The 14,160-nt window shown below is 37.9% G+C and overlaps 1 protein-coding gene across 2 annotated transcripts in view; it reads left to right on the top strand.

Annotated features, from left to right (window-relative positions):
* The window catches only part of LOC117941670 (seizure protein 6-like), a 301,601-nt gene that overhangs the window by 228,439 nt on the left and 59,002 nt on the right, over positions 1 to 14,160 (top strand). For both annotated transcript variants that reach the window (XM_034866671.1, XM_034866670.1), the window contains exon 5: positions 8,766 to 8,951. In XM_034866671.1, the coding sequence (XP_034722562.1) occupies positions 8,766 to 8,951 (186 nt within the window). The remainder of the gene's footprint in view (positions 1 to 8,765; positions 8,952 to 14,160) is intronic.

Raw genomic sequence — 14,160 nt, 5'->3', positions numbered from 1 at the left:
ATGATGTGTAGCTTTTAAGGATCTTCTGGTGGACCTTACTGTGTCAAGCAGCTCCTATTTAAGTTATGCCTTGATTGTAAACAGGTGTGTTAATATTCAGGCCCGGGTTGTGGCTAGAGAAATTGAACTCAGGTGTGGACAACCACAGTTATAGTATGTTTTAACAAGGAGGGCAATCACTTTTTCACACAGGGCCATGATGGTTAGGATTTGTTTTCACCTTTTATAATAAACACCTTCATTTACAAATTGCATTTTGTGTCTACTTGTGTTGTCCTTGACTATTCTTTAAATTGGTTTGATGTTCCGAAACACTTAAGTGTGACAAACATGCAAAGGAACAGGAAATGAGGAAGGGGGCAAACACTTTTTCACACCACTGTATATGAGGCTTCTTTTGGCCATAACTACAGAGAAGGTAACATTTACTGATTTACACTGGAGTATGAGGTAATTACACAAGTGCTATTTTTTTGTGTGTTGGCAAAAATCTGCTCACCATATCTCGGACTATCTGTATTCCTGTGTTCCAGGGTCAAACCCTGTGACCCAACGTTATTTGAATGAATGTTATTTGACAATGATTAGTGATGGCCAAACAAAACCTCATGAAGATTCATGAAGCATTACCTTTATTGTCTGATCCCTCTAGATGGCGCTCTCTGTTCAACAACAGGTGGAAATCCTACTAAATTGCCATTTCTTGAGCCTTTTTCTTTAAACGAAAACACCATGTAGTGGTCCTAGAAAATATGTAAAACTTCGGTGGCTATCTGACGGGTTGTTGTTGACTGTCTCTCTGGCCAAAGTGTTAGATTTACAAATTAACTAGCAGTGTAGTTCCCATGCTAACAGGGCCAAAAGACTCAGTCCTTGTCATCCCCACCTCTCTCTTCCCTTTCCTGACTACAGATGAAAAGCGCAATATATATTCTTAAAACACTTATCATACAACTGGATAGTGCGTCATCTAAAAGTCCTCAATGGTGCGCTGCAGGGAAGACATTACTAGCAGCTGCTGATGGTTCACCTTAGGAGTTCTTCCAGTGTCCCTATCATTACTAACCCCAAGTGTCCTTTGATTGGTCCATAGAGCAGCTGGCCATCAGTGGACGAGGGCTCTAGGTGCTGCTCGGTGATTTACCTCGGGGTGGGAGGTTGAGCGCTCCTCCAAGTTAGGCTAATTGAAAGAGAAACGGCAGGCTGATCTTGCTATAACAACATGTCCATGTACTGCAGCCGCAGGCCGGTGCAAAGCGGAGAGGCTGCTGCTGTACAGCATAAATAAAATGGATTGCAGGGGTGGAGGGTGGGTGTGGGTGTTCTACTGTATATGTCTATGGCTCATTGACTCTTAGTGAGTGGTAAAAGAGAGCTGCATTTTCACTGCAACATAGATTGAACCACAGTCTGCCAGCACTTTGTTTCTTCCCGTGTTCTTTTCTATTTGGCTCATCCTGCATCATGGCGGCCCTATGCTTTATGTATGATCTATAGGCTGTTTCTGTGCCTTCATCTTCTCCTTCCTGCTGGCTATTTATCATTGTTGATGGCCTCTTGAGGATGGAGAGACGCGAGCTGCAGCCCCAGTGGATTCTCCTCAGAGTAACTAGTGTAGGTCTTCTCCACCTCTCTCTTTGTTTTACTCTGCTCTTCTCAGACTGCTCTCCCAGTGGATCGCAGCCAAATTAGAAAAATATTGACCAATTATCGGCCTGGACAATTATTGGGGCAGATATTTGGCAATTTGCAGATTATCTCTTTTCTGTTTTATTTTTCCGATAACTGATAAAGTTAATGAATTTAAAAGTGCACTACTTTGGTTTTGCTACAGCTCAGTAAGCAGTCTGCATCAAACAAATCAGGCTGGCTCCATGATCGGCTGTAAACTGAACACGTTTGAAGCTGTGGTAGAGAGGAGGTCACTGAACAGACTGTTGTCTATCATGGATAACCCCGACCGCCCTCTCCATCCCACACTGGTCCAACAGAGGAGCAGCTTCTCTAAGAGGCTCCGACAGCTTCAATGCCGCATGGACCGCTACAGGAAATCCTTCCTACCACAGGCAATAACACTTTTCAACATGTCATTACTAGGTGCTAAAGGAGACTTTTCGACACCACAATATTGCAATAAGGCCAACCTGCTAAATTGGTTCATTTACATTTTAGCATACATTTAGCAGATTATTTAAGCAGTCGCACATTTTTTGTTTTCCCATCCTGTATATATTTCAAAATATGTTCTTATATTTTATTCCTATCATTATTATTATTATTATTTCATGGTTAATGTATGTATGTATATTTTTTCCTAGTATCATTTATATTTGTATTCTGTGTTGTGTGACTAATGTACGTGTGCTGCTGTAACACCGTAATTTCCCATTTTTGGGATAAATAAATATCTGTCTATCTATCTGTCTAAACTGTAATAATTTCTTCAATCATTTAAACAAGCTTTTGAGTTGGAGTTTGTAACATTCCAAAATTTTAACTTTGATTAACAGATTTTCCTTTTTACTGTATATGCATATTGGTTCAAAATATCTGTCATCTGTTTCATTAACCACCAATAATCGTTTTCAGTATCGTCCCGGAAAAAACTGTATCAGTCGACCACTACTTAATATGATACAGTAAATAGGATTTTGATAATGGTGTGTAAAGCTGAATGTTGTGTATATCAGATTGCTGTAGGGTTAAGTATAGCTTTAGGTGAAATGTATGGAGAATGTTTGTACTAGGTTGGTATTTGTATCTGTTTCTAAGTGACCTTTTCAGACAATATGTACCGGAAATGAAGCATGACACAGATCATGGTGTCTTTTGCCCACAAACTCTGTGGCACAGAGATTCAGTTACTCCGGAGTGAAGCCCTGAAACCAAGACGATTAATCTCTGCAGTTTGTCAACTCCTCAAAGTAATGCGAGGCCATTGGTCAGCAGAAGAAAATGCACCGAGGGAGCAAACGAGATTAGAGATAAAGTCTGATCAACAGGGGACCATTAAACATCTCAAATTATTGCTCTTTCCCTGTGATCTACATCTGTGGCCGTGAGGTGTGATTAGATACAGTGCAGGCCAACGTTTCCTCTCAGCATTTGTACAGAGCTGGCGTTTGGCCAGTCTGGGGCTTGTGTGTTGGTTTAGCAGCTCAGAAGCAGTGGAGAAAACGGTGAACGGCCTACTGCTGAGATTTGCACCTACTCCAGTTACTGCACTTATAAACTAGTTCATTTGCAGAAGAACATTTACAAAATGTGCACGTTTATAATATAAATCCCAATACTTCTTAGCCTGTAAATGTTAATAATGTTAAGTCTTTTTGTTTTCATCTACTGTGTATGTGCACTGTTGTTGGAAAGCAATGACCTATATTGTTAAATACTGTATGTAACTGCGCATAGTGTCACTGATAATAAAATTGAATTTTAGCAGTGCTATATATACAGTACATATTGATGAGAACATATTGATAACAAAACATTCCATTTCCTCCTGTGTGAGTAATGTTTGCTTAAAACAGTGACCAGCTAGCTTAGGAAATGACTGAGCCTTCTTTAAAAATAAAAATATATATTTGTGAAGTGTTTTTTAGGAATTTGATTGCACACAAGGGGTGGAGAGATTGGTTTTAAGATATGGGAATGACTGAACACATGATCCTTTTATTGATGCACATATTTGCGTATTACTGTAAATTAGGTGTGAATGTGTTTGTAAAATTGTATATTTTGATGTTTTGTACTTCACTTGTACTTCACATTAAATATTTAGTGTTTTACCTGCCTGGCCAGGGACTGTGGGCGGAAAATACCACTTGTGGTACAACCTGGTGCAATGTCCAATTGTACACTGTCCCTGTTTAAATTAAATTACAATACATTTTTCAGTATAGGCTTTGAGCAAATACACATGGTGGTTTTTTTACTTTTCGTGGTCCTTGTTGACAGTAACATACATGATTGTCAATGTTTGACAGTGTTGTCAACCCTGTAAATCCACACGGAAATGCTTTTTTCATGTAAACGCACATGTTCTTCATCGTTTGTCCAAACAAATCCTGTAAATGCACCGCCTGAAGACAAAACTGCCCGGCACACCCCTCGGGGCTAGCTTTCGACCTCTTATCCCGCGATGACGTCTCATAACATCAGAAACAACAACCATAATGGCGGACTACAGGCTTGTGTTCCTGCTGAAGAAGATATTTAGCCTATTAGGGTTACGAGGGCAAAATATACAAAATATACTTTCTGTTTGTATACAGCGCGCAAGCTTTATGTGCATGCATAAATGTTTGTTGGTGTTTTTTAGCAGAAACAGCGCCATCTATACCCCTGGAATATGAAGCAGCGTGTTGAGTTATTTTAAAACGGATCCTTTTGGATGCAAATATTCTTAAAACGATGCCAGGGGAGACGGGAAAAAAAGATTGTTTTGGCACGTGTGGACGTGGCCTTAGTTTAGCTGAATCTTCAAAGTAAACCAAGATATTGAGGGCGCCCAAATATCTCACCTCAGACAAATTGTGTTATGTGTTAACTTCCTCTATGACATTGTTAGGATGAGGCAGCACAGTCTTGTCATACAGCTGCTACGTCTCCCGTCATATTTGTAAATAGAAAGTTGAAGTACTCTTCTGCATAGGCTAAGTTGGACACTGACCTGACACCTGGGTACCACTGTCTCAACTTACATAGCATGAGTTCATAAGCTGGAAATTCCACTACATATAGCTAATTTGTCCTTAAAAAAAAAACAATTCCTTTGGATCTTATTTTACTAATAACTTACTGATTTATTTTCTAGTGGGCTCAGGCAGTGAAGAAAATGCTTCATTAGGCTTTATTTGGTCAGCACTAGTTATTTTACAATTACTAACTGTAACCAAGACAGAGAGCTTAATTTTATGCATCACTTTTGTCCTAAAACATTACATCAGCAAGTGTCATACAGAACTGTCACAGTCTTTGCTGTTTGCAGTGACGTTAAGTTTTTACTGATAGTGATTAACGTGTTTTAGTATTTTGTCTTTTTGGCTCATGTTTCAGTCACAGGGAACACATCAACACTACATAGAGCCTGGAGCACATTATACACTGCCAAGGGGCCAACAAACTAAACTACAAACTTATCACAAAGCAATATATAAATTTATTAATAAGAGCATTCACAATAATCCCTCAAAATCAGCAGGAGTTGATGCACTGAAACAGCTGTTTACGTCAGTCTCTCACTCCACACCATACATGCCCTCCCCCCCTTTTCTCTATTTCTCTTCTGCCCACTATCACAGACACAGACCCGCACTCATTATAGGAGCCATTTATTTTTGCTATTTATTTATCATTTCTAAATCTCTGCAAACCCGGGCCGGCCTTAATTTTTTTCAATCCATTATGATTTATTAGGCTTGTTCGAACTGTGGCTTGCCTGTAAGGTGGACGAGAGCAGGCGGCAGCAGCTGGGGACGGTGACCAAAATCCGATCTCAAGTCGGGCCGTTTCCAGCTGTTTTCAGCAGTCTTCAAGCAAAACAATAAGTGACACTGTGGTCCAATTCCGATTTATAGTGTTATCAGACCTATATATCAGCTTGTACACAAGTCTACAGTTGTTTTTATTATTACAGAGTAAGCCTAGATCTCACAATTCTCTACATGCGATCTGTTGCTGATGTTAATTAACAACACACTGTAGATGATCTGTAATCTGAACAGATTTAGTCTCTCTAACTTCTAAACGTCACTATCAGCCACAAACGATGTGGTTTGTACAAAATAAGCCTTCAAATCAGACAAACATTAAAATCCTCCGCTTCAAAAATAATAAAATGTAAAATGTCCTTAATTTGCGTTATTTCTGAACCAATCAGCTATTAGATCAGCCAAGAGGCCGGCGTTTCCCAGCATGCCCTGGATCCGCCTCGGTGAAAAGCAACTGCGCTGCTTGTAAGGTTATTGTTGCCACGTGTACATGATATCAGAGCGAGTTGGGATCAAGTTGGAGACAAATCTAACCGGCATGCAACGTTTGACTTTGACTTCAGTCTTTTCATATTTTCATATGTCCTGTAGTCATTTTATTGTTGGTCCTGCATTGTACTTTTGGTAGTTTTAATCTTTTTCATCCTTCATTGTACTATTTTGTAGTTTTAAACTTTGTCCAATTAGCGCAAGGGTATGACACTCAAACATGGTTCATGAGGGTTATTGTAACAAAACCATTCCTTTGCTCTATGCATTTTTAGCTTTAGAATTTAGCTAACCGTCTCCTTTTTTTTTAAAAGACACAAACTTTTAGTGATGGCCTCATAAAGCTTTTTCTTTCATTTCTGAGCAAATGGTTGAAAGCACTCTGAATTTACAAACCAAGAGCGCCATCTAGTAGCCTCAGAAAATAAATGAAATGGTTTAAGAAGCTTCATTTTGCCATCACTATGATAAACTGTATGTTCAGATCAGAGTTTAGTGTTTTTTTGTCCCCAAAGTATCCTTCCAGACAGCGGGGTAATGGTTTTGTTTAGCGTTAGGGTTAGCTCCCTGGATGCAGTCTGGAGGCAAAAAACACCATTAAGCGTTCAGATCAGTCTGCGGACTAAAGCAAACACCCTTGCAGAACTAATCATATTAAGATAATAATTTCATTTAAGAGGGAAATTGCTGGCGTAATGTTCCAAACTGTAAACAGCCAAAGTCAACGTGTTTCATTTACTGATCAGAAGAACAACTGGCAACGTGTTATGCTGAACATGCATCATAATAGTCTATGACTTCAAATAATCTCAATGCAGAATAAAGTTATGACTGTATAGACACACTCCTTAAATTATTCATGTGATCCAGTAAATTTAGGCTTAACACCACACTGTAGATCAACTTGTTCAATCTTGTATGAAAGAGAGAGAAAAAAAATAAAAGCAGTTATTATCAATAACCTTTCATTAAACCAAAACATGATATATGGCCATAAGATCCCCAAAGACAAGAGCCTAGTAGGCATTTTACTGCTCCAAGGCTATTTGTCTCTGTGAAAGCTCCCTGTTAGCAGCAGTGCTAGGATGCCACAATGCTACCATGATGGCTCTTTTATCTCTTTGCTATTCTACAGTGAGCCTATGAGCTTCATAGTTTTTGGTTGGCCTGGATATTAATAGCTACAGCTGACCATGGTAATAACTAGCCCAGGGAGTGATAGGACACAGCTCCAGCAGCTGCTGCTATGGGAGGGCAGCACTAGTCTGGGACGTTGCTCTAATGAGAAATACTATTAAGACCAAAACTGCTGTAATCTCTATTTCTGTGAGACACTATAGAGCTGACGAACATCCCTCAGCTCTAACAGAGTGTCGGAGGCACCCGAGGTCCGAGTTTGTCATTTATTGGCCTATTTATTCTCCCTACATATTTCCTCGCCTGAAGCACCGCGCTGTCCCCGACAGACAGAATCAATAGCAGCACTACTGCCAAGCCATCCAAAGGCTAACAATAAAACTAGGACAATTACAGTGAGATGGATCAGAGTCTTTAGCAGAAATATATTATTAATATGTTTGGCTGAACACCAGAAGGCTGGAGGAAGACAAATCATGGGCAATAAAAAAGCCAGATAGTTAACTGGTCACCTGAGAGCCAACCTGCACATGTTCCCACATTGTGTGTGTGTGTGTGTGTGTGTGTGTGTGTGTGTGTGTGTGTGTGTGTGTGTGTGTGTGTGTGTGTGTGTGTGTGTGTGTGTGTGTGTGTGTGTGTGTGTGTGTGTGTGTGTGTGTGTGTGTGTGTGTGTAAATGCTACCTTGCCAATCAGCAGGCGGCTGACAAACTAAATGCTCCTGTAGTGTTGCTGTTTATTGTCCACGGGACATTTGTTTTATTATTTACCTCTCTTTAAGCATACAGTTTAATAAGAAATCAATTTGACACTGACCATTTGTACGTAGGCCGGGCCTATCAGTTTTTTTGCCACATCTACCTAAATAAGGTCCGTTAAATACATTATGAGAATGTATACAGTGAGCAGTCTATTGCAGGTTGCAGATTACCTTTTTATTGATGGAAAATAAGAGAATGTGTCTACCAGAAACTCAATTTGTATTTAACAGGATATTCTGTAGTTTATTGTAGGCATGCCTCTCCTCTAACTGTATAAAGTTAAAACCATTTTGGTTGTTTCACATTAGAGATTTCTGCATTTCATCTCAGTGGTTAAAAGTGTGTGGGGCTCTGTCTACACACTGTACCAGCGTGAAGTGAAAGGCTGAGTTTTTGAGTATGTGAGTGTTCAGTAAGTCAATAGAGAGAATCTAAAGATTAAATTGTTTGCCTGTGATTATTCCTTATTGAGCCATGGATATTCAATGTAATGTTAAAATATTTAAGATGGGGAGCCAAGATTCCAGGGGACTTAACAGAAATACTGTTCTCAACCAGATAACTGTTAAGCTAGCTCCCATCAACAACACGAGGCTTCCTGTTCTTGTTGTCTTACATTGAGAAGTTTTCAGGGGTTCCAAAGGGCATCATTCCTCCGTTTCTTGGAAAGCTTTAGGGTGAAACGTGCAGGAAATGTTTGTTGTATTGACAGTAGCACCCAGTGAAAAAAACAGTAAAGAAGACTGATTCAAATTAATTAGTGAATGAAAAAAGTATATGTATTGTTTAAGTATATGTGAGTGAGGCAGAGTAGACTCTTTCATAACTTTCATGTATCTGTCTCTCTGTCTCGTTCTCTCTGACTCTTTCATGTCTGTGTCTCTACAGCCTTTGTGTTGAGCTGTGTCTTCCCCCGACGGCCTCGCTACGGCGATGTGTCAGTGAACAGTCTCCACTCCGGAGGCGAGGCTTTCTTCTCCTGTCTGAGCGGCTACATGCTGCAGGGCTCCAGCCTGCTGACCTGCCGCAATGCTAGCACCCCCTACTGGAGTGGCGCAGAACCAAACTGCCTTGGTAAGGTGACCAGAACCGGGAGAAGAGCCAATCAAAGCTCATCCTGGATATCCACAGCCCTCAGATAGGAAGGACAATTTCAAATCCTTATAGAGATGTAACTTGATTTCAATAACAACACAGTCTATGCATTACAAATCTGTGTTTTCTAATCATCTGTCATATTTTAAAGATGACTCAAAGTAAATGCCATGAATTCCAGCTTCTCACTCAGATCTCTGATGCAATCTCACCATTGTCAGAATAATAATTATTTTAAGCATTTTTCTTTTTCCAGACTATTGTATTCCATTTTTATCAAATATAAAAAACATCTAAATCCAGTATTATAATATATTACTTAGTGATGTAATACATAAAATAAAGAAATACTAGTTTTATTAATACAAATGTTTATAAATTATTAACAGTATCAGCATTGCAATCATTCAATTTAATTCAATTCAATTCAATTTTATTTATCGTATCAATTCATAACAAGCGTTATCTCAAGACACTTTACAGATAGAGTAGGTCTAGACCACACTCCAGAATTTACAAGGACCCAACAGTTCTAGTAGTTTCCTCCAGAGCAAGCAACTGTTCATTGTGAACATAGTGAATATTAACGTTTTTTTTTTGTGTTTAGCGTTGCTATGATTAGCATATTATGAATTCTGTTAGTTTCTTTACAGTATTAGTGTTGGCATTATAATGCTAAACTAGGCTATTTAAACATATAAAAAATGAATGAATGAAATTAAATTAGTTAAATAAAATTGATTTTAATATTAACAAACAGTGAAATGATTATTAATTTACATTATTAAAAATGCTATAATTTATGTAATCATAATAATAATCACATATCGTAACATTAACGTTTGTTAAAGATTACTAAAATGGTTTTTAAACCGTCACTAACATTATTTGGATGACGATTATAAAGTAACAGATGATTATAATAACTGGATAATGGTTAATACATACATTGAAAAGCATATATAAACATGTTTTAATTAATTTAATTTAGTTATCAGTGCCAAATAATTAATGATCATGTAATGATGGAATGGAAAACTGAATATTACCAGATGCTTTATAAACCACTTAGTAATTATTAAGTCATTATTATCAGCATTACTTTATAAACCGATGCAAATGTGTATATATGTTTACAAAACCATTATTAACTATTGACAAAGTATTAACCATCTATATTAATGCATTAACTCATTATTTTATATTCAATAAATTGATAAAATAAAATAATTGGTAAACATGAATCATTTAATTGTTTAACAGTAAAATAACTATTGACTTAAATTTAATCAACTATCAATTTACCATTTAATAAGGATGTTATAAAGTTACTACACAATAAGAAAATGATTATTATTTTATAAGTATAAATGTAATGATAAACAAATGTTTTGTTTATATTCTTATATATAGCATTAGCACTAGGCCTACTATTACCATAAATATTCATAGCATTACCAGCATTTGTATTGCTATTATATCTCTTTAATGTGATGACAATAGTGAAAACATAGATATATTTAAAGAAATGTTTACAATATTATAATATTCATGTGTATTAACGTGGCTATCATTAACAGTACTTGGCATTAGCTTGGTATATTCATGTCAGTGATCCTGACCTCTGCTTTAGGTTAAGACGTACTGAGGCTGTACTGTTACTGTTCAGTACTTTCTCATTCAGTGTTGACTGTTTGTCAGGTTTTCTCTACCAGATTTTAATTTCCCATCAGAAACCACAGTATTTTGGGTAATTGTTTTTAGAAGACTTGCAGCCAACAGTTATGTATTGGACCTTCTGGTTCTTTGTCACTCAGGCATAGAGACAGACCTGGAGTCCCACAGGCATGTGTGGATCATGAATCTTTCTTTCTTTGGTCCTATGAGGCTGGCGGATGAATAATAAGTGATCAGTTTCCCCCTGTTCACCCTGATCGACTCTGAGTAACAGGACAGGGAATGTTTTTCTGAAAGCAATTTCAATGAGGGTATTTGTGTGGCTGTACATCTGTCTCTCTTCCATCTTGATTTTGTGTGTGTGTGTGTGTGTGTGTGTGTGTGTGTGTGTGTGTGTGTGTGTGTGTGTGTGTGTGTGTGTGTGTGTGTGTGTGTGTGTGTGTGTGTTTGTTTGTGTGTGCGTGAAAAGCAGGTGTATCGAGTTGTGATTACCAAAAGCTGGGCAGGATGCCACTAGGTGTATTCTTCCTGCTCTGCTTTAATTAAGCTTTGTCTGCATGAGTAACCTTGACCAGATCAGCTGGGACACACACACACACACACACACACACACACAAACTCCTTCCTATAAGTCTAGATGGATTTTCTGTATGTGTTGATGAATCTGATTGTATCTCTTACAATGCTATCTTTCTCACCTCATTTTATGATTCCCATCATGCTCTTGAATTAAAAACCAAAGGTGAGGAATAAGTGATACATCTGCAGTGAACAGCACTTCCTGACAGGATACAGTATTCATTTGGTTAATTTGAATGGTCAATTCACATAGAATACAATTTTTGTATTTTGCCTGTTTTAATGAAGCATTTGTACATATAGCTACGTAAAGTAATGCACTGTAATACATATGTATTCCATGTATTTATTATTGTATGTATCCCATTGACTGCCACTCTAAGAGCGCTCTGGTCCACGTAAGGAGGAGGTAGGGGTATATGAATGGCTCATAAAACACTTTTTTCAAGCCGGGGAGCGGACTTCGTTTGGAAAAACACAAGACTTTAACTTGGGAAACCGGTGTTCATGTCCCTGGAGCAAGGTTATTATAGTTTTTCATTTTTCATAAGTTTGTTTTCAAATTCAGTTCAGTTATAATTAGTTTTGTTTAGCAGGCTTGCTATTTTGTTTCCATCCATCCATCTATCTTCGTCCCCTTATCCTGTATCGGGTTGTGGGGGGAGCAGCTCCAGCAGGGGACCTCAAACTTCCCTTTCCTGTTTCGTTTTGTTCCTTTTCTTTTTTATTTTTTGAAAATGCTTAGTTTTAGTTTAGTTTTAGTCTTTTTTATTATCTGGGTTATTTCTCAGGTACAAGATTAAAAAGGGTTAGAAAAAGTATTGTGGAATAATAGCTCAACAAAAACATAAATTTTTATAAATGTTTTCAACAATGTATTCAACAATAACAACAGTACATAACATGTACATATGATGATGATAAAACTAAAGAATACATCAACATAGGGCTGCACAATTAATTGAATTTTAATCACGATCACGATTTTGACTTCCCACGATCAAATTTGCATGATCGAGCGATTTTTTTTAATTGCGTCATTTCATCGAACCCCCGTTTTTTTTTTGTATAGCGCATCTACCGCTCCGTAAACCACTGTCTGATCATGAGCCAGTCAGAGTTGTTCTCTGCACCCCGTGCCGCTTTGTTTCTAGATGTAGAAAGTCACAGAGGACAAAGTAACAGGAGGAAAACTCAACACATAGCAGTTGCTTATAAGTTGATCTCAAGGTTTACCAGTTTACCAGTAAACGCAACATTTTGTCCCGTCTTTGTTGTTATTCTGACAACAGCAGTGATTGTTGATAGTTGGTGACGGTGCTAGTTAGCGTATATTTGCTCACAGGCTATAGGGCGTGAGGAACATTTTTCCTCTAGGACTCACCGGTGCACCTAATGTCCTCGCATCCGCTGCTGGATATGATTTAATTTTGCGTTAAATGACCCATTTCTTCTGTAAAGCCGTTCCTGTGTTGGATCTCTCTCTAATTTTCATTTACATGTGTTGCAGCTATATGTCTATACAACATACAACTTTAACATAAGAAGAATGTAGCATAATATGGATGTGAAAGCAGTTATAAACAGCCTGTGGCAATAAAATGTGTTTTGGTTAAAATCAAAAAATAATGGTGAGACCAATCATGATCACAATATTGATCAAAATAATTGTGATTATCATTTTGGCCATAATCGTGCAGCCCTACATCAAAGGTGTTTTGAACTATGGTTTGAGTAAAGTTTTGACCTTTTTGAAATCAGTCGATCCACACAGTATGTAGACATCCCACATTATTAATCCACATATTAACATATTAACCCACGCTTCCTCCCGCTTTTGGTGTCCCTGCGTATTTACTAACCAGCTACCGGGTCTCCGGTGAATGCAGGTCTGTAGTGTTCTCTGTCCTGTGGTTGTCTCCGTCTTGCTACCAGGCTCTGTACCCATACATCCATGCCCTGTACCGGGGTTAGCTTCTGTTTTGGGGAAGGGGGGCTTTACGTTCTCCTTTTCCTTGTTAAGGTAAGCTAGGTTAGCCTTCTTGTGCGCACTTCTTAAATGTACTTTCAAATTCCTTTCATAAATTGTCCACATATTTTAACACCTTCCATTGTAAGGCAATTGCTTTTATCTGACAGAGTCATAATGAAATGGGACTCTGCCAGGGAGGCACGGAGTGGACTATGTTCTGTTCAATTTTCCATGGAATGTCGGAATTTTTTGGATTCCCTGTTGGTAACTATGCCAGTGGCATAGGCTGTATAAAACAGTTCTATGATCGGAAATGTCAAATCTGAAACATATAAAATTATTTGCTAATTGACAAAAAAAAAGACATTGACAAAGTCAATAAAGGGCACATACTCGATTATTTTATTTTATTATAGTTAGTTTTGCAAACAGACATTAAAGTTTAAGTTAGTTGTTGTTTATTTATAATACCTCGTTTATTACTTTTATTGCAATTAACGACAATGTTTTATTTGTTATTTCGTTCATTTTTGTTAATGATTATAACCTTGCCCAGGAGTAGGCCTACCACTTAAGGGGACCTGTGTTTGAACCTAAACCCCAATCTTTTTTTTTCTAATCCTAACTAGTCAACTAGTCAGTTTCTCACCTGTCTCTAATGGTAGCATTTACACACTGTCACCAGTTTTCTTAAGTATGTGACGGAAAGCCGTTTCAAAGTAAGATGTGGATTATTCTCAGAGATGGGAAGTAACGAAGTACAAATACTTCGTCACTGTACTCAAGTAGATTTTTCTGATATTTCTACTTTACTTTACTATTTATTTTTGTGGCGACTTTTTACTTCTACTCCTTACATTTTAACACAAATATCGGTAGGCCTACTTTCTACTCCTTACATTTTACAAAATTGGCTCGTTACTTTAGTTTTTACAAGAGGTTGTCATGTCGGACAATAGC

Source organism: Etheostoma cragini, chromosome 3 (genome assembly GCF_013103735.1).
Source record: "Etheostoma cragini isolate CJK2018 chromosome 3, CSU_Ecrag_1.0, whole genome shotgun sequence".
NCBI lineage: Eukaryota > Metazoa > Chordata > Actinopteri > Perciformes > Percidae > Etheostoma > Etheostoma cragini.
Note: the sequence above shows the minus strand (reverse complement) of the source record. Positions and strands in the feature narration are given on the sequence as shown.